The 22,727-nt window shown below is 37.0% G+C and overlaps 1 protein-coding gene across 1 annotated transcript in view; it reads right to left on the reverse strand.

Annotated features, from left to right (window-relative positions):
• The window catches only part of LOC126416124 (traB domain-containing protein), a 107,279-nt gene extending 90,402 nt beyond the window's left edge, over positions 1-16,877 (reverse strand). The window contains exon 1 of the mRNA XM_050083653.1: positions 16,336-16,877. Coding sequence (XP_049939610.1) covers positions 16,336-16,624 — 289 coding nt within the window. The 5' untranslated portion in view covers positions 16,625-16,877. The remainder of the gene's footprint in view (positions 1-16,335) is intronic.
• Positions 16,878-22,727: the final 5,850 nt, after the last annotated feature.

Below are 22,727 nucleotides of genomic sequence, written 5' to 3' on the forward strand. Positions count from 1 at the left end.
AGGAAACTAAAGAATATAATAATCGAACTTAGGTAACGTAAGCATTTAGTTTTTTCAGTAACTGTTAAAATTTTGCCAATAGTGAGAAGTGTGGGCTTTGTCGTAGGTTTGTGAGTAGTGGGTTATGGTGCTGGATGTGTTCAAAGTATTTTCATGGGGGGGGGGGGGGGGGGTGGTGTTATGCAGTGGGGAAGCCAGTGGGCATTCTAGCGAGATCCTCTCTTGAGAATGCAGAATCTGTAGTAGAATTAAGTTGATAGAGGAGCGGGGGTGTAAGATCTGGACCTTTCAGATGCAGTTACACGACACAAAGGAGGAACTACATAGGTTGAGGAGGGTCAAGGATGCTGGGGAATGGAAACTGGCACTTGGTAACTAGGAGAAGGAGATATTCACACATTTGTACTTTGTGTTTATGCAATGGATTTGACTAACTGTCAGAGTTAAGAGGAGGTGAGCCTCGTGTAGGTGTAGGAAATATGCAACAGTCCTCAGAAGTTAGGAAGCATAGTTGCAAATTCTAACAGAAAGAAGAAGATTCTGCTGTTAGATAGTTCGCACAGTAGAAGTGTGGGATAGCAGTTGGCAGGAAGTGTTGGGGAGTGAGTACCAGGTCACCAGCATTGTGAAGCCTAGTGCAGGGTTGGCTCAAGTGACTGACAGCATATGGAAGTTATGTAGGAATTTTATGAAAGAGGATCAGGTAGAGATTGTGGGTGGAGCAGGGAATAGTCTTGGTAGGGTCGGGGAATATGGTGTACGTGGTGACCTGGTAAAGATAGCTACTCAAACTGGTGGCACTATGTGCAACTGTTTCAGCACCATGATCCGCATCATCTTAATGTTGCAGGAAGATGTGTTAACATGAGGCTGGAGAGAGCACTAATGGTGGAGGCCGGAGGGCATGGCTCACATTGCGGTGATGCTAGCTGAGTATCAACAGGTCGAGTTTCACCAGGCATGGCTTGCTCCTCGGTATGTGTAGGAAGGGAAGGCTGGCAAATCTTATAGGTGACAGTGTAGTGGGTGCTGGTGGGATTATTTAGGAGAAATTCCTGCAGTAATTGGTGTTAGACTTCACCTTTTTTTTTTTAAAGACAGAAGTCAGCTAGGTGTATCTGCTTAAAGGAAGTCCCTCTAACAAAGAAATCTCCTTCAGAGGAGGTCAGGTATCCATGTAGAGAAGGAATCAGCATATTTTAACAAAATATAACAAGTATTAGAGAAATAGTGAACTGCTTATAGATGTTGACTCAGGCATTACCGGTTTATTAGAGCACCACTTAAGTATCCAGAATGAGAATTTCACTCTGCAGCGGAGTGTGCGCTGATATGAAACTTCCTGGCAGATTAAAACTGTGTGCCCGACCAAGACTCGAACTCGGGACCTTTGCCTTTCGCGGGCAAGTGCTCTACCAACTGAGCTACCGAAGCACGACTCACGCCCGGTACTCACAGCTTTACTTCTGCCAGTACCTCGTATCCTACCTTCCAAACTTTACAGAAGCTCTCCTGCGAACCTTGCAGAACTAGCACTCCCGAAAGAAAGGATATTGCGGAGACATGGCTTAGCCACAGCCTGGGGGATGTTTACAGAATGAGATTTTCACTCTGCAGCGGAGTGTGCGCTGATATGAAACTTCCTGGCAGATTAAAACTGTGTGCCCGACCGAGACTCGAACTCGGGACCTTTGCCTTTCGCGGGCAAGTGCTCTACCAACTGAGCTACCGAAGCACAACTCACGCCCGGTACTCACAGCTTTACTTCTGCCAGTACCTCGTCTCCTACCTTCCAAACCTCACAGCTTTACTTCTGCCAGTACCTTGTCTCCTACCTTTCAAACCTTTGGAAGGTAGGAGACGAGGTACTGGCAGAAGTAAAGCTGTGAGTACCGGGCGTGAGTTGTGCTTCGGTAGCTCAGTTGGTAGAGCACTTGCCCGCGAAAGGAAAAAAGGTCCCGAGTTCGAGTCTCGGTCGGGCACACAGTTTTAATCTGCCAGGAAGTTTCACCACTTAAGTAATTTGACAATTCAGAGGCTTCCTGTACCAGGATACAGATTAGCTGGCTGTTTTTCAAGTAGTTCTTTGCAGACTGAGGGAGTAGCCTTGAACATAAAAAAAACCAGTATTCCATTTGAGTCCATAGAGGTATCACAGCACTGCACTGAACAGGTGTTTGAATGTTGTGCAAAGACAGTTGAATTTCATGAAACTAAGCTTCTAATTATTTTTTATAGGTCCCCTAACTCTGACTTCAGAGCATTTCTGCTCCAGCTAGAGAGGGTTCATGGTTCACTTTATAGGAAGTACCAAAAATTAGCTATATGTAGTGACTTCAATATTAATTTTGTATATGATTGTGCAAGAAAAAAGATGTTGGTAGATCTCCTAAACTCATATGATCTGATATAGATTGTGTTTTTTTCCAACCATGAAGCAGGGGAACAGTAGCACAGCCGTAGAAAATATTTTTATTCATTCTTCATTACCAGATGGGCATTTTACTAGTAAAAGGGTGAATGGCCGTGATGCACAAATTTTAACACTAAAAGGCTTTTGTAATCAAGCAAATGTTATATATGATTACAAACTATGTAGGATAGCTAATCAGCAGCAACAGAGTGCTTTTAAACCTCGTTAATGAACAAGAGTGACAAGATGTTTATAATACCGATAACAAAGATGACAAATATAGTGCTTTCCTTAACACATTTCTCATGCTCTTTGAAAATTGTTTTCCAGTAAAATGCTCTAAACAGAGGACTAGCAGCATGAGGCAGGCTGGGTAGATGACTAGTGGGATATCATGTAGAGCAAAGTGGGAATTACATCAAAATGTTAGAGAAGTCACAATCAAGCTACCATAGCCATTACAAACAGTATTGTAAGGTACTTAGAAATGTTATTAGGAAGGTAACGAGTGTGTGGTACACAAAAACAATAGCTAATTCGCAGGATAAAATTACAATTACACGGCCAGTTACCAAGAAAGTGTGGTTAACAGCACAAGGTCAATGATATAGTCAGTTCGTAGTAAAAATACTACTGTTACCGACAAGTCAGATATATGTACAGCATTTAACAATCATTTTCTTGGTGAATTAAATAAAAGCTCAGTTTTTACAGGCAATCATAGAACACTCTTGGAAAATGCCTTTCCAAGACTGATGTCTGAAATACTCCTCTGTGGTACTGGCAAGGGGGAGATTGAGTCAATAATTAAATCACTGAAGACTAAAGACTCTCATGGATATGATGGAATGCCTTGCAGAATATTAAAGTATTGTGCTCCACTTGTCAACCCTGTACCTAGCCGTATTTGTAATGTTTCCTTTAAGAATGGTCAGTTTCCTGAACAATTGAAGTACTCAGTAGTAAAGCTGCTTTACAAAAAATGGGGAGAGGGATAATGGGTCAATCCATTTAAAATCACCCAATATGAATAAAATTCGTTGCCCAACATTTTTGATTTTCTTAATTTTTTTATCATGAGTTCCCTATAGGCAAGCATTCACAAAACACTGTTTTAAAAAATTTTATAAGTCATAGTTTTTTTCTGGCAGCAATTTTTACAATGGCAGTTGGGCAAATTTTAGTGGAAATCGACGTTTGCGGAAAGTTTAATTGTCAAGTTATTTTAAAAGATATCAGAATAATTCAAAAACCAGTGTGCTCAGCATGAAATGAACTTAAGGCATAATTTTTTTAAAATTTTTCTATCATGCAAGAGAGTCACTCAAACTCTTTCTGTAAAGACTCTGATAAAATTTATCGATCTTCAATTTTTTAAGGTCTTCAGTTTTCATGAAGGAAGAGAGACTCACTAATAATATGTTATCTCTGTGTAGTGTACTTACATAACTACCTGCAGTAAAAGTTGCAGTCCTGAGAATGCACTCCTGTTTTTTCTAGAGCTTTTAAAAAATGGCCAAAACCCTTATAACGTCAATTTTTGCAGGTCAATATCTAAAAAGGGACTGAATGAAAACAAGTGAAAATTTTACAGAATGTTCTTTATTCTCATGGGAATATCTCACAAAAAAATTATGACTGAGACTCAACTACATTGAGAGTAATAGAGCAGCAAATTTCAGTAAAAACGCTACCCCTCTACATGCTCGTGCAGTGCCAAGTTAGCAAACAAGAGCTTGAAATTATTACAGTTGACATTGGTCAAATGATGTTTAAATCATTACATACAATAAATGATCAAATATTTCTACTTTTAAATAACAATGGGCAGAGATAACAATTGGTAGGAGTTCTATTTCTTAAAATTAACGGTACATTTGTTGTACTACACTTGCGTACATTATACACATAATAATGTTTCTCCATGTACACAGATTTAAAACTTCAGTTGTAACTACTTGCCAGCTGCAATTTTCATTGGGGAGTTAAACAAACACGATATTTCATTGCATAGTTTATCAGTTATGTTGTGTGTTTTACCAGACACTGTTGTGAGTTTCAGTGGAGTGCAAAATCACCAATCACTAAACAGTGGGTTTCTTTCAGGTTTTCTTTCGTTTCCTTAAAATACTGGGCTTGAGCTTTTGAGATAAAGTGATGGGATTTTAAAAGCACCAGCTTATCGACAAGAGACAGTAAAAATTCCTCACTGGGCATTACCTTTGTAATAAGGTCAACTCTATCAGTTTGTACCCATTGTTTGAAAACTACTTCATCAGGCAAGATGTGAAGTTCATTTTTTAAGATATCAAGTAGGGTATCTGGTCCAGGACATCCTGCACATATGTCAAGCATACATTTTTCATTATCAATATCACATACCATGAAAGCTATCAGATCTTTATAATTTGCATTAAGCTTTGCTCCTTCCATCATAAGCTTTGCGTTTTGATGATGTTTGCAAACACATACAGTATGAGTTCCTGATGAACCCAGAAGAACACACCACTTTGGTCATAGAACACAAGACATAGAGCGGCCAATTTTGTTATCTGGGTATTTTTGTTTATAGAGGCTATAGAGCTCATTCAGCGAGAGAAGAATTAACCTTTTCTGCTTCTGCACTTTAACATTGTCAATCACAGTTGAAACACATTCCTTTTTACCAGGACACATGCGACCATTGTCATCATCCTCGTAAAATTCTTTAACACTGTTAATAACAACTTCACTTATTTTGTTGGCAAATTGTCTTTTCAAAAGATGTGGTAAGATACCTTGATCCATAACTAGCTGCCTAGTTAACTTCACCATGTATTCAGATGCACCAAATTCCTCGATTATTTTTTTCTTTGACCATGATCTTGGCAAGAGGCTAATTATCTTTATTTTGTCATCTTTACTGGAAACTTTGAATTTTTCTTTCATTTTGGTAATAAGTATATCATACTCACTTTGTACATTTTCTGTACTATTTCCATTCTGAGCATCTAAGTCATTATGGAGAGATTCTTCCAATTTTTGCTTGACAGCACTTGTAATTTTATCAGTTTTTCTTTGTAAAGCTGATAGTCGCTGGTCTCTGTTGAGCTTTATTATTTTACATAAAGGAGATAATTCCAAAGTTTCACAGATTGATTCTACTTGATGCAAAGGATCATCCTCAACCAATTCAAAAGGCCCAGGAAGAAATTCAGGATCATTCTCAACACTAATTGCCACTTTTTCAGCTGGTTTATTTACAAATATTCTTGATGTGCAAGTTGGGCATAGAGCTTGTCCAGGAATTAGGTTAATATCCACATTTTGTTTTGTTTAGGTGTTCAACTAGTATTTTACGCAAACCATTTTTAACTGGCTTTTTGTGAGTACCAAATGGGTCACAACACTTTTTACCAAAAATGTGGTTGTATTTGTCTAAATATTTATCTTTGTGATAATAACAAATATTAGAAATTTCTTTCGAAATTATTAATTTTAACAAACATTGTTCTTCAGCTGGCAAGTCACTCACTCTTCTTGCAGTGTTGTTTATGGCACTGTTCACTTATTAGTTCACTCACAAAACAACTCATTTCAATACTTGAAAAATCTACTATTCTTGAAAACAGTTGAAGATTGTAGACTTCAGATCTACACTTACAAAACTATTATTCACTTATTTATTGTCTTGGGTCCTGCAAAGAAAGTAATATGAAAAGTAACTCCAAAGGAATTCACAAAGTGTCTGGTAGAACACACAACATAACTGATAAACTATGCAATGAAATATCGTGTTTGTTTAACTCCCCAATGAAAATTGCAGCTGGCAAGTAGTTACAACTGAAGTTTTAAATCTGTGTACATGGAGAAACATTATTATGTGTATAATGTACGCAAGTGTAGTACAACAAATGTACCGTTAATTTTAAGAAATAGAACTCTTACCAATTGTTATCTCTGCCCATTGTTATTTAAAAGTAGAAATATTTGATCATTTATTGTATGTAATGATTTAAACATCATTTGACCAATGTCAACTGCAATAATTTCAAGCCCTTGTTTGCTAACTTGGCACTGCACGAGCATGTAGAGGGGTAGCGTTTTTACTGAAATTTGCTGCTCTATTACTCTCAATGTAGTTGAGTCTCAGTCATAATTTTTTTGTGAGATATTCCCATGAGAATAAAGAACATTCTGTAAAATTTTCACTTGTTTTCATTCAGTCCCTTTTTAGATATTGACCTGCAAAAATTGACGTTATAAGGGTTTTGGCCATTTTTTAAAAGCTCTAGAAAAAACAGGAGTGCATTCTCAGGACTGCAACTTTTACTGCAGGTAGTTATGTACGTACACTACACAGAGATAACATATTATTAGTGAGTCTCTCTTCCTTCATGAAAACTGAAGACCTTAAAAAGTGAAGATCGATAAATTTTATCAGAGTCTTTACAGAAAGAGTTTGAGTGACTCGCGCATGATAGAAAAATTAAAAAAAAAATTTTTTAAAAAAATTATGCCTTAAGTTCATTTCATGCTGAGCACACTGGTTTTTGAATTATTCTGATATCTTTTAAAATAACATGGCAATTAAACTTTCCGCAAATGTCGATTTCCACTAAAATTTGCCCAACCGCCATTGTAAAAACGGCTGCCAGAAAAAAACTATCACAATTTTAAAACAGTATTTTGTGAATGTCTGCCTATAGGGAACTCATGATAAAAAAAATCAAGAAAATAAAAAATGTTGAGCAACACCGCCTGGGTGATTTAAAATGGACTGACCCTAATGTAGATAATTTTTAGACCTATTTCTATGCCATCAGTGTTTGCTAAAGTTATTGAAAAGTAAGGATAACTGATCATTTTTTTATATCACATAATTTGCTATCATATGCACAGTTCAGCTTTAGAAGTGCTTTAACAACTGAAAATGCTATATTCACTTTTCTCCAAGATGTGTTGGATTGGTTAAACAAAAGGTTTCGAACGCTAGGCAGATTTTTTGATTTAACTATGGTGTTTGATTGTGTTGATCACAGAATATTGCTCCAGAAGTTGGACCATTATGGAATACGGAGAGTAGCTCACAATTGGTTCACCTCTTACTTTAACAACAGACAGCAAAAGGTCATTATTCACAGTGTTGAGAATGGCTGTGATGTGGAGTCTGGGTGGGGCACGGCAAATTGGGGATACACCAGGAATCAGTGTTGGGCCCACTCCTGTTCCTTATTTATATAAATGATATGCCCGTAATACTAGAGTATCACAGGTAATTGTAAAATATTTCTGTTTGTTTAATGCACCAGTTTGGTAGTAAAGGATGTTATGTGCAACAATGGCTGTGTTTCAAGCAGGGTAGTTCGTGACCTAAGTACACGGCTTGTAGAAAATAAACGAATGCTAAACCACAATAAGACCCAGTTTTTACTATTTTTAGCACACAATTCAACAAAACACGACGTTTTAATTTCACAGAATGGGCATATGATTGGTGAAACTGAAAAGTTCAAATTTCTAGGTGTTTAGTAAATTGTCGTGGAAAGCCCATGCTCAAGATCTTGTTCAAAGACTTAATGCTGCCTCCCCCCCCCCCCCCCCCCCCCCCCCCCCATTCAAACAATATCTGAAGTTAAATGATCACAAGGCACAAAAATTAGTCTACTTTGTTTATTTTCATTTGCTTATGTCGTATGGTATTATATTTTGGGTAACTCTTCCCATTATCAAAGAATATTTTTGGCTCGGAAACGGGCAGTTCGACCTGCATTAGGATCGCATTTCCTTGACTTGTGCAGAAAGGTGTGCAATATACTGCTGCATCCAATTTCAATAAGCTATCACAAGAATTCAAAAATCTTAGCAGTAATCCACACGCTTCAAATGAGACTGAAAAATTTCCTTCTATTCTGTCTAGGAGTTTCTTGAAAAATTAAGCTGATTCCTATGTTATATGGTTGATAGTGTTTACTTAAACTTATGGCTTGTCTTTTTTGGCTGTTGTAATTTCATGTACTGACACATTTGATGACCTTGGAGATTTGCTCCTCAATTTTGTCCTATGGAACTAGATGTGTAAAATAAAAAATTAAAATAACAGTATCTACTAACAGTAGCCCAAGCAATGTTCCACAGTTACATCAGCTGTGGCTGTTACTGTGCAGCCATCTGGAGGCTGCAAGAATTTGCTTTTATTGAAAAAGAAAGCAATGGGGCGAGTATCTCAAAAAAAAAAAAAAAAAAAAAAAAAAAAAAAAAAAAAAAAAAAAAAAAAAAAAAAAAGTCCACTGCAAACCAGTTTAAGAGACCTGACTGTTTTCAGTCAATATACTTTCAGTTGTTTTGTTCACTCAAAGACAAGTAATAAGACCCACAGAAAGAGGAAAGAAGTTCATCAATACAGCAATCACTACAAAGGCAGTATAGACAGGTCAACATGCCACTAACATTATTCATCCTCTACTTAACAATATTCATTCATTACTCATCAAACAATTTAGAACTTTTTTTTGCATATTAAAAGAGTAACCATTGTACAGTACTGAAGAATGCTTCTCTGGTAATAAAACAGTGCCTATCTGAGCTGGAACTCTAGTGATTATCAAAACAGCAATTCTGATATTTTACTACACTATGTTCTAATACTGATTATCTTTTTACTGTAAAGTATACTGTAATCTAATTCTTAACTTTATATTTTATAGTGTTCATTTAAATGTCATAGTTTGAACTGCAACATTATATCATTTTATTGTACTATTATTACCGTAAACTTGATGGTGTCTGTCCAGCTATGGCTGGTGAATGACACAGAATGGGTAATTAGAAAATACAAGAGATCTGTTTGACTCTTTCTGTTTCTTCTATTACTGTCACTTTATACTTCACTAATTAAGCCACACAATTATTTTGATTGTAGCTTAAGTACTTCCAAGCTGCACCACAGTCTTCCTCTGCTTAAGCTAAAACAGCTTCAACAGTCTTTCAGGAAATGTGATGTCGGTGCTTAAAAATATTAGCCAAGTGACAACTAAAACTGTGTGTAAAGACATAGCATATATTTAACATGTCTGCCTATTCACTTTAAACTGAGGAGGACCAAACTTCACTATCTCACATTCGTTATAAACAGAAAAACTATGTATCTAACTACAACTCACTCACAAAAATTTAAGGTTGTCATTTGTGGCGTAGAGGCAGAAGGGTTTGGCATTCCCTTACCACAATAATATTCATATATTATTACACAGTAGGTAACAAAATAGGCACTAAACACGATGATACTACATGAACATTTCTTATGTGAACATACAAATCTTTGACACCCGTATTACCAAGATGAGTCGTGCGAGGCAAGTATAAAAAATGGAATCATTAATTAACTGCACTAAATGAAATTTGCATTATTGATGGCTTCTTTACGAAAAAGGCTATGTACCTAGCTGTGCAGTGAAATCGGTCATGGGTAGGTCACTAGCTCTATGTTACACTGTCAAAGATTTTTTGACAGACCTTTTATGAAAGCTAGGACAATGCTTCAACTTTTAAGAAAGTTATGATAAAAATACTCCAGTACACTGTCAAAGGTGTTCTAAAATGTCTTTTATAAGAAATATTTGACAAAATTCTTTCCCAGTGTAGTATGGGTCTCAGTGTTTAAATGTAAATGTGACAAGGTATTGGGAGCTGCTCAGTACGTACAGTTAACAGCAAAAAGGGTTATCACTAGCATGTCCATTTTATGTGCCTGCTAGTGAAACACTGGGTAATGTGAGTTTTAACATGGATTAAAAGTTTTAATCATTTGGAAATAACTGTATGAAGAATCTAGTTTGTTGCACTGCATCACAATTGGGGGGGGGGGGGGGGGGGGGAAGATTTAGCAAGTAAAGGGTAAAGTAAATTAATCCTTTCCAACTTATCAAACAGTAGGGCAGAAAATGAGAAGAAATGGCATAAACAGTAGTGGCTTCCATCAGCAAATTCACTTTCATATGAAAAATATGAAAGCTTGTGTCATCAACACACACACACTTGTTTTTCATAGAATACAATTTGGTTTGTTTGTACTTACCTAATGCAATTTTCCGTTGACTACAAAAATAAAACCATACCAAACTAGTAAACTTCCACCTGATCTGACATTTAATTTCATTTATTTGGTCCATTTGATTCATTACATATTTAAATGGTGTACTGAATATAAGACAAGTCAAATTTATTTGTGTGTGGGTGTTTATATTTAAATATATTTTTATGTTGCTGCAATTTTTAACTCATTAGGTGGGCTGCTGAATAATTTGACTGTTGGATGAGGAATCCTGCCTTATGCAAGAGACCGTAAGAATTTTGTCTCACCCAGACATGTTGCATCACTTTTTTGGGCTATCTTCGGTGGATAACTTTGTTTCCTTTCTTACATGAAACTACTGAATGTTTATGTTGGTAGCTGTGGTCTGCTGCACAATCTACAACTTGTAATGGCTTTGATGTTGGGTGTTTGTCTCCTTTCTTTGAGGTGTGATAACACGCCGAGTTTTACTACTGTTGTTGTTTCCCAGTCATTTTCTGTGATTTTTTGAACTTGCACAGTGTCTTCACCGCCATTATGCAAGATTTATTTTTTCACTTTCATGTCATTTAAATCATCAATACAAAGAAGGAAAAATAAAGTTCTTAGCAAAGAGCCTTGTGGCACTCCACATTTTATTGATGATTTATTGGATAGATGTGATGTTATTGATATAATGACATTTTCTTTAATGTTATTATGCCTTAAAATCACCATCTGCTGCCTGTCTTCTAGGTAAGATCTTATACAATGATTTGGGATCCCTCCGACACCATTTTGAGCAAATTTGCGACTAAAAAAGGTAATGGTCAATTATGTCAAATGCTTTTGAGAGACTTACAAAAATATGAGCATCCAGTGCTTTAAAAATAGCTAAGTACTCATACATAGCTGTTAGGCTAAATGAAGATTTGGACTTGCTGAAGCCATGCTGATTTGGTGACAGTAATGAATTTTTTTGTAGTGTAGCTTTGAAACCTCCTGTTGAGAAAACAATGAGTTGTGATGCTGTAAAATAGTTTTTCACATTTTCAGTGTCCCCTTCTTTCTGAACAGAGGAGTTACTTTAGCTGCTTTTACACTTCCAAGAAAGATTTCAGTTGATAAGGGTATGTTTACAACATACATTAGTGGTTTTATTGCATAATGAGAGGAGTTTTTGAGTATGCAATCTGGCACACCATTCAGCCCACAAGAATATTTGTTTTTGAGTGACCTCAGTATTTGCTTCATATCTCTCTCTCTGACTTCTTGAAGGAACACAACTTAACAATAGTATTTAAATAAATTTGGTAGCCACATAGGTCTGTATTCACACTGATTTGCTATAAACATAAAATACATGTTAAACTTATGAGCTACATCTTTTGGATTTGAGGGTGAGTTATTTTCAATTTGCAGAGATATATTCTTTGACGAAGACCATTCTGTGCCAGCTTCTGCTCCAATAGCCTTCGAGACAGCTTTCATTTTATTTTTTGCACTTGAAATGTGGTTCTTATTTGCCATCTTTTACTCCCTTGTTGAATATCCCCCCCCCCCCCCCACACGCATAATTTCTATATTCTGATGTAGTATTCTTGTGTTCGGCAGAGTGGAGAATTTTTCCTCTTTCTACTGGAAGTTGTAATACCATTTTTATCCAAAATTTGTTTTTTACAATCTTAAGCTTTCTTTTTAATTAGAAATGCTATGTGAAAATAATGCAGATGGGTCATTCCATGTAAACGAGGAATCACAACCAAAAAATTAATTTTTCTGTGGGAATATTTTCCCCCCGTTACATATGTAGGTTGGGTATTGAATTTTGCTGGCAAGATTGGTTTTTCCCTCCAAGACCTATTGTTTACTTGTGGGAGCCATTGTTTTGAAGACTATTGTTGAGTCTGTTCATGCAGAAGATCTGATCAATTTGAATGTAAGAAAAAAATCATGAAATTTATAATAATTTTTTATGGTTTGTATATAACTTTAAAGTGTGTAACTTCTTCTGTTTGGTATATTTCTAGAAGCAAACAATTTAATCACGATAAACATAAAAAAATTTATATAACCTAACCCAAAATGTGTAACATGAGTTACCAAATGCCAATTTTTTTTACGATTTTCACAAAATACATTAAAGTATAGAAACTTATATGCCATGCTGTCATTCACATGAGTGTACCTGATAATTTGGGATCTCAAATAAATTTCCTCCAGGAAACCTTTTCCTGGCATAGGATATTTAATTCACGTAACATGAGTTATCTTTACTTACGTAATGTGAGTTACAATAATTTTTGTACGATTAGTTATAATTTTGAGCTGTCAGATTGGTTCTGAATTACATGCAACACAATATATTTCAACATACTTAATGTATACTTAACTCCATATGCCACATAAAATCTCATAGGGAATAGCTATTTCTACTTCTACTTTACAACAATTTGCAATTTTTTGCAGAATGCCTTTCAGTGTAGCTAAAAAGATGAGAAGAAGAAGGCAGAAATTGAAAGACAAAGGCAGAAATTGAAAGACAAAGGCAGATATGAAGAGTATAAAATCAAACACAAGAAAACTATGAAAAAATTCAGGGAAAAGAAGCAGAAGCAGGAAAAATGTTTGAGTACAAGAGGACAAGAAAGGATTGCTGCAGTCAAGAAACGGAATGTTAGAGAAAGAGCTGCCCAGTACAGGAAGCGGCTAAAGGAAGCATCTTCGGCTACACCAAATAGTTCTGCTTCTCCACGATATAAAAATAGGTCTTCAATGGGAAAAGCCATATCAAAAGTGAAACGTGTACTTCCCGCATCACCCAGAAAACATAAAGGTGTTATTAGATCACTGTATCGTACATTTGTTGAACCTTTAGAAGTAGAAAGAATCTCTAAACAAAAAATAAGTGAGCAAATTCTATGAAAGGGATGACATTAGCAGACAGGCCCCTGGATGCAAAGACATTGTATTGGCAACTTACTCTTATTTTCATCTGCGCTATTAACTCTCTTCATAGCCCAGTACCTCAAATACCAAAGTACACCAGTAACTTGCCAGAATTTTTTCTATGTGCAGAGCCTACAGTCAATTGTCGTATGAGAAAGTGAATGAAATGTAAAGATTTATTGGCAGTCAAACTTCTTGATTTATATACTGGTGTACAAGAGAACGGCGTGAAATAGTATGTGTGGCAGGAGAGTGATGGCAGAATTTTGAAAGTAGAGGAAGAAGGTACATTACAGAATCTTAATGATAATATTCTTACCATGGGACTTAAATTTTTAGAGCACAGCTACTTTAAGAGAGAGCAATCCAAGAACTATCAGAGTGATAAACAATGACTGCCTTCTGCGATGCCAACTGCCATGATGCAAATCTACTTTTCTGAAAAATTTACATGTGTAAGTCAAGATGAAATTCAATGTGCACATTGGGCAGCAGAATCAAATTAGTATTTTTACTGCCATGATTTGGCAATCAGGTACTTCTCACCCCCACGTGATGGTATCTGATAATATGGACCACACAAAAAACGCTGTCATTCGTATGTTGATAGATTTCTTGAAGAACTGCCAAAAAATATTAGAGAAGATACAATGTGGTAAGATGGTCCTGCTTCCCAGTTTAAAAAAAGATATATTGCAGAGGCTATAAAAGTTCTAAGTAAGAGTAAGAATCATGCCAAAAGAATTACATGGAAGAGCTTTGCAACTTCTCATGGGAAGGGGCCAGTGGATGGAATTGGTGGGGCTGTCAAATGCCAAGTTTGGTCTAATGTGAAAAGCAGGACATGTGTTGTACACAATGCAAAAGATTTCTGTAAAAGCATTGTTGAATTCTTCTTCTAATGTGATAGCAGTTCTTATGGGTGAATAAGACTTTAGCCACAGAAGCAAAAAACTACATCTCTCTGACTTAATCAAGAACTGCAAAACTTTCTTGAACATTTCTACAATTAATCACTAGGAACTCTATAATAATTAAGTTGTAGGACACACCACTACATCAGATGCAGAGGAAGACACTAACAGAACATAAAAATCACTAGATATACAAGTAGATTACTGGGTGGTGGTAAAATGTGACAATTCATATTTTCCTGGTAATGTTACTAAAATTGGAAATGGTGAGTTTATAGTTGATGTTATGATGAAAGATGGGAAGTTTTGGAAGTGGCCTAAAATTGTAGATGAGATATACTACACTAAAGACAAGCCTGTCAGAAAAGTGAACACTCCAAGTGTTGTAAATTCCCATTGTTATTTCAAGTTTGACTGATCTGTGACAATGTAACGTGAGTTACCATATGTTGCAATGCGAGTTACCTGTTCATTATGTTTTAATATTTATTTCATTGGAGATTAAATGTTTGGAACTTTGATAAAACACTTGTAAGATCTTCTGGTATTGTGTGTAAAACTTACAAGAAATGTATCATATGCAAAAGCCATATCTTGGAAATGTAACTTGAGTTACCAAGAATAATTATAAGATATGGTTTTATAAATGTAGTAATGTAACAATTATTGTGATATAGGTTTATAGAGCATTCTGTATAAGGTATCTTTTGGGGTGTAAAAAATATTTAATAGAAACATTTCCTTCTGTTAATCATCCAAAACATATAATATAAACATCACTTTCTAACATAAATTACCACGGAATGACCCAGATACACATTGTGGAAACTGTCAAATACGCTATTCACTTAAGTTTTACAGTGGATATTCCTCCCATGTTTGCCCTGACAGCATAAAATTGAACACACTGATACTGTCATCACTGAACTCACACCGATCAATTACTTTAGTTCTTGGCCCGCATTTACTGTCAGTGTTTAGTTCAAAGCACAGGAGCTTTGTGATCACTGTATGGTGTTATAGTTAAGGTCACAGTCTTACAAAAATTTGGTCAACAGCAGTTACACTTTTGACAGCAATTCTAGTAGGAGAGTTACTGTCTATATAAAACCAAAACTGCTGGCTATATTTAACATCTCATTACTATAATCGGAATCTTGCAAAAAGACCACATTTAACTTCCACACACAACTGATTTCATTTCATCACATTTTATATCACTTAGCTACAGATAGCTCACACACTTATTTCTTGTCGGGTTTTGATACTTTTCTACTGCTGTAAAATTTTTCAAAAATAGCTGTTCCATCACACTTACTATTGGTTCTGCAATAAATAAATGGCAAGTTTGCATACAGGGAACATAGTTGACCTAACAGTCTTTGCGAAGCCAACGTTCGGTTACACATGCAATCTCGGTATTCAGTTCACAAATTCAGACAGTAGTAACATTTTTTTTCACCGAGACTTAGTATCACGTCCAGTAGCAAATTTGCGAAAAGTTGTGTGCAAGAAATGCCACCACTTACATGACTTAGATGTACATTCCTATTATTTAATAAATTATGTTATTTTCCCACCTTTCTTAAAAATAGTACTGGTCAAGAAATTGTCCAGATTTCACCTTGGAGTTTTACTGTCTGTATTCCATGCTGTCATTGCTTCCTATTCGTTGTAGCATTGGTTTTTAACTATCTTTAATTTTGTTCTGTTTTCTGCTCAGATTCTTTTATGCCAAGCAAGAAATTGTCATTTTGGTTTAGTATAAGTATATTTCAAAGGCTACCTATTAATAACAAACATCGGTAATCGTATACGTAATTTGTTGTCAGACAGCGGCGTCTTTCGCTTATTAATGTCAACCTCGATTCGTTTCACATTCTTGAATGATCTTATTCGTTACGGGCGTTAACAATAATCACAATATGTTCACTAATGTAACCAAGCCCAAACATGTGCCCACTTCCTAACAACCGTTATGGTGTAATACCAGTTCTGAATGAGAAGTGTCAAAAATATATACTTACCTTCCCCTTCATCAGCATTACTTAAACTTTCTGAACTATTATTACGCTTTCTTTTCGCACTTCCTAAAGCATCTGTTGTTGCACTTTCCTTTTGAATAAACGCTGCATTTAGGTCTTTCGATGGTTTTCCGGCGGGATTCCGATTGTTGTCACCTTCTGACAAAAGAATATTGTCCACATTACTTGTCGGAAGATTATTTTCCGTTCTGCCTTCTATGTTAATTCTCACATCTGGTGACACACTTGGTACACCACCAGCTGTTCGCTCGTGTTCCAGTAAATTTTCCATGCCGTATACACTATACTTCCACAATTCTGTTGGGCTCGTTGAGGCCAGTACCTTTCGAGACAAAAACTTTGTAGTTTTCGGCCTCTTACTATATTAAGAGCTATACAGCCCCTCGAAATAAAAGACAAGGAAACACAGAACTATTTAAAAACTGACAACACCCATGCTTCCGTTCCAATTTTGTCCGTGAATCACTATACCTGACACTGACGTGCACGGTTGGCACACGCATTGAACCACTATCAACAAACACTTTCAGCAGACCTAACAACCAAAGATATATATTTTTTGCTGTGCAAAGATCTTATTATTTTATCATTACACAGTGCTTAAGTACAGACCTGGAAAGTTTGTTTTATTTTCGTCTATTATTTTCTGCAAATAAGGCGTGAACTTAATATACAAATTACCTACAATGGGATAGTAGTTTAGAGAAATAAAATAATTATTGATAGATTCACCAAACCATGTTTGTCTAATTAAGCATTTATAGCATCAATCCAAGTTATTTATGGAACTAGAAATCATCATGGATATGTACACAGCAATACCCCATATTACAAAAAAATGTTATACTAATGCAAGATATCTTCAGTATGCTACCTATAGGGGGAAAAAGGAAGGAGTTGAAAAGATACAAATATATAATAGTTTTTATAGTATTGTAGAATTGATTGTGCACTGCCTTCATACACGAATAACTTTACACTGTTTTAAATAGCGCGTATGACATTTCATACCCTGTGGATCCATCTGCGGATTCTATGGTCTCTACAAAATCTATGTAGATCCTTTTCTCTTCTTGTATCTAAATGTGGTTACAAATTTCCTAAACAGCTACTTTGGCAGCAGTTTCTAAACATATTTTATACTGGTACAACCATGAGTAGTTTTCAGGGGAAAGGGGATGACGGTCACAGATGGTCATGAGCCCCCATCCCACAATGCAACCCGTTGAATATTTTATTAAAAGCATTTATATTTCTCTACATATCAATTACAAAACTTCTTAACTGACATGCAGTTAAATTAAAAGTAAGTGTCATCAAAACGACAAGAAATTCTAAAAAATTACAAGAACATTTTAATAAAGTTAGCTGCCTGAAGTCTAGTCCAAGTGAGGGCTTGCAGCCTAACAGCCTGCAGAAAATAATCAAGCCAGGTAAAGGCACCCTCCACAATGTGACCACACCTGGTCCTGAGAATAAACCTGGCATCGTTACTATGACCATACATGGTGAACCAGCAATTCACAGGAAGTTCAGTAAGGTGAGACAGTAAGGGAAAAACAGCAACTCAGTAACAGAAAGACTGATTTTACCTCCATTTACATGGCCTCATTGCCTTAATATGCATGTCTGTGTTGACAGTCTTAACGCTAAGTGAAATGTTGCTAATTATGAGAGTACGCAATGATTTTATATCATGTAAGTCATGACGACATCAAAGTTGAGTGTGTTTGTAGCTATTTTAGTTCTTAAATCAGCATCATGACAAACATACTTCTCAACTTTATTTGTACATGGCATGTTATGGTGCTCTAACCCCTCTGCCCCAGGGGTTTTTTCTAGACATGGGATGCACTGTGTGTTTCAGTATTCCTATGGGGTTGTCATCTGTCATTAATTTCAAATTACGCTCTCCAGCTCTTGCCGTTTCTTCTCAAAGGAAAGTGGAAAACTATATGCACACCTGTGCCAACTTCCCAACCTAGAATCACCAAACAGACTGAACAGTGCCTGAAAGGAAGTCACCAAAATTGGCAAAGACAGAGAGACTGACTTTTGGTTAAATTAGAAGTGTGGCTCTGCAAATAAGAACTGGCATAATGCTCTGATTTTATTAAAATGCCAATTAACTGGAGAAAATATTGCAGTTTATCTGGTAGTTACAGCCAAATTATTAAGAGCAGAAAGAGATTGTGACGTGACTTGCTTAACACCAAAATCATATCACCAAGTCCACCACTGCATGGGTAACTATGAGGAACATTTCTGAACATGGTGGAAAGTGCCCAGTTACTGAGCCAACTTGAAATAATAGTCTACAGTTGAACGTGAGAAACAACACAATCACAGAACTTTTAACCAGAGACACAACTACAGCTGGCCAGAAATCACTTTCACAGGAGCACAATGCCGTAATTGATAAGGCAATAGATGTTTTTGTTCTGCGAATGAGGAATTTCTTAACTGCTCCTTCTTTAACTGGAAGCTGCAGTCAGCATAGTAGACTCATCATGGCAAGGTATCTAGTTACAATAAAATATAAGAGATAGTAAAGTCAAAACAAGACAGACAGAAAAAAAGTAAGTAAACTGTTTACTATGTCAAAAATAATCTCCATAACTGTTAATACATTTATTCCACAGTAAGACACAATGGCCAGTGTCTTAATGGAAAAATATTTGCAGTTGCCTGCAGAACCATGATTGTACCCAGGCATGCACCTCTTCATCTAAAGCAAATTGACAGCCATGGATGTCTCTCTTCAAGGCTCCAAAAAATATGGAAATCACTTGGGTGGAGAGATCAGGACCATATCGAGGATGAATAAGGGTGTCCCAGCAAAACATCTGCTGCATACTCTACACAAGTGTGGCAACAAGTGGGTTGGCCCAGGGTTGTTTCAACTATGCTGCAACCTAATAGGGGGACACAGAACCCCTTTCCAACACACTGAGGGATGCAGTCTTAATGCCACTCCTGGCACTAGGAGGGCGCTGTATTTTTTGTAGTAGTAGTAGTAGTAGTAGTAGTAGTAATAGTACCTCACATGGGGAAGTTCTGGAGTGAATAGGGAGCTGCCATTTGGTCTACGTTTTTTGAAACCAGACAATTATTTAGTCTGCTTCCAATTGTGGTTAAAGAGGTATCACATGACCAATGATAACCTGAATACTTGATACAGCTATACAGCAGGCTTTCCTATGCAGACATCACCTAGTCTGTGTATTTTTCAATCTTTAGAAGGCCTGTAATGCCACTTGGGGAGGTGCAACATCCTTGGAAAACAAAATCAGTATTGGTGCTGGGTAAACTTCCTCACCTTTTTATGGTTCTTCCTATCTTTTTGATACTCCAGATATTGTGAGGTAAAGTTGTTCACATTCATAGCATTCTTTAAGCAACACATGATTCCTGGCTAGTGATAAATGAACAACGGCAATACTGGAACCCAGACCATCCTCTGGATCTCTCAGGAGTTGCACACAATGACACATCAACCAAACAACAGAAACAGTTCTTCTCAGAGATCATTAATGAGGAACATGGGACCAATTAACCAACTCCCCCAAATGAACTTCAAAAGTATTAGTGAGGCAAGGTGTCACTACTTGTCAAAATTCTTGCTGGACAATGATATTGATATTGTCACCATTCAGGAAACACTTGCTTCAAACGAACAATTCTGAAGTAGATGTCAAATTCCTGGTTACACTGAGCTTGGAGTAACATACCATAGGTCATATGGAGTTGCTATATATGTCTGTAGAAATACAAATGAGGCTTTCCCCAATTAGTGAAAATGTGTAGACAGAGATTTATACTGTTGTCATAAAATTCTGTTGTATCATATCAAAAATTTTTACATACAGCTTAAGACAATTCTCTGATTTTGTCATTCAGACTACACAACACCCTGCCATTATGCAAGACACTTCAACAGTCACAACAACTTTTGGAAGTACTCTATCAATGGTGCATGCTTGCAGAAAGGTTTTTTGAGGCAAACAAATCAAGGTACTTGCAGGTCAGCTGCTTAGAGCATGAACTCAACTTCCACAATATATTTTGTTAGATACAATGAAAAGGGCTTTCCCATAAACATCACAAGACAAGTGATACATGCCTTTCCTCACAGGCAGCAACAAACGTTTATTACTAAAGTTTGCATCACAGCCCCTGTCATCTGATCAGCTCCACATGCTCAATGAACTTTCAAAAATATGACTGGAAAAAGTTTTCTGTAGAAACTCGACAAGTGTATTTGCGGTAACCTTCTATCACATAACAACTACCAATGCATCATCGGGTTCAATCACGGCAACAGGTGGAATGTTTATGCCAAGAGGATATCGAAAAGACTAAATTCTGGGATAGAAAGTGAAACACTGTATCAATACTTCCAGCAAAGTGGGGACCTGGGATAGCAACTGTACTTTTATCTAGCTTGGACCTATCTCCAAGACAAAAGTGGGCAGTACAGTCAGAGATATGGACTTTTTACTCACTTGAGCAGGAAAGCAGAGTCTTTTGAGAAGAGAAGATCACGAGAAAGTGGACCAGTGTGCATAAAATTTCCTAAGTGACAGCAGATCACATTGATTCCCACATCATTACTGCACACCAATTGTATTAGATGTCAGTTTTATGATCTGGAAACATCTGCATCTCCATTAGAATATGCAAGGCCCTCACAGATCCAGACATTGACTTAGCACAGAAGGACTTCAAACCTTTTAAGGCTACTTGATCTCATGGCATACACCCTGAATTCCTGATTCATATGGGACGGTAAGCCAACAAGCAATCTGACAGAATTCTTTACTGATGTCCTAGTTACTTGTTGCCTTCAATGGAGTTTAAGAAGGTGAAAACAATATATAATTTGGAACCTGGTAAACCTAGCAATGAGGTAGAAAGCTATTGCCCCATAGCCCTTCTTAACTGCTGTTACAAACTTTTTGAAAGGCTGGTCTATAATGGAATAAATAATGCTGTCCTAGGGAACATTCCAATTGTTCATGCAGGCTACAAACCACAGTGCAGCTGCTGTGACCAAATTTTGTCTCTTACATAACTCATGGAGGCAGGGTTCCAAATAAAGCTAAAAATATCCATGGTGTTTGGTCTCGCTGCTGTCTTCCACACAGTGTGAAGGGAAGGCGTAATCTATAAGCTACTTCAAATTATATGCTGCATACAGTTGGCATGACTTGTTAACAGCACGCTAAGTGAGCAGAGATTCCAGGTAATCACTGGAAGCAAGATAAGCAGGGAGAGTAAGTTCAGCAACAGACTGCCCCACAGAGCAGTTCTCTTACTATTACTGTTAAACTTGTACCTGTCTGGACTTCCTGACACTGTCCAGACTAGAATATTCTGCTATGCCAATGACATTGCTTTTGCCATACAACATGAGGGAGTGGAACAAACAGAAAAGATACCGACCACACACGTGTTTATTTTAAAATCTAGAGTCTCCATCCACAAGTGAACACAACAGAGATGCTTCACTTACTTCTGTATAATTATCTGGCAGATGTGAAACTGAATGTAAGTTTTAGAGGCAGGGTTCCTAATCATAACTCTAACCCAAAATGTCTACAAGTCATCTTCAGCCAAAGCTGTCCTCCTATGGACACCACCTGAACCTAGCCCAGAAACTGAAGACTCTTAACAATACCCTCCCCCCCATGAACCACAGACCTTGCTGTTGGTGGGGAGGCTTGCATGTCTCAGCGATACAGATAGCCGTACCATAAGTGCAACCACAACACAGGAGTATCTGTTGCGAGGCCAGACAAACGTGTGGTTACTGAAGAGGGGCCAGCAGCCTTTTCAGTAGTTGCAGGGGCAACAGGCTGGATGATTGACTGATCTGGCCTTGTAACACTAACCAAAACAGCCTTGCTGTGCTGGTACTGCAAACGGCTGAAAACAAGGGGAAACTACAGCCGTAATTTTTCCCGAGGACATGTAGCTTTACTGTGTGGTTAAATGATGATGGTGTTCTTTTGGGTAAAATATTCCGGAAGTAAAATAGTCCCTCATTCGGATCTCCGGGCGGGGACTACTCAAGAGGACGTTGTTATCAGGAGAAAGAAAACTGGCATTCTATGGATCAGAGTGTGGAATGTCAGATCCCTTAATCAGGCAGGTAGGTTAGAAAATTTAAAATGGAAATGGGTAGGTTAAAGTTAGATATAGAGGGAATTAGCGAAGTTCGGTAGCAGGAGGAACAAGACTTTTGGTCAGGTGAATATAGGGTTACAAATACAAAATCAAATAGGGGTAATGCAGGAGTAGGTTTAATAAGAATAAAAAAATAGGAGTGCGGGTAAGCCACTACAAACAGCATAGTGAACACATTATTGTGG

The sequence above is a fragment of the Schistocerca serialis genome, chromosome 1, assembly GCF_023864345.2.
Source record: "Schistocerca serialis cubense isolate TAMUIC-IGC-003099 chromosome 1, iqSchSeri2.2, whole genome shotgun sequence".
Classification (NCBI taxonomy): Eukaryota; Metazoa; Arthropoda; class Insecta; order Orthoptera; family Acrididae; genus Schistocerca; species Schistocerca serialis.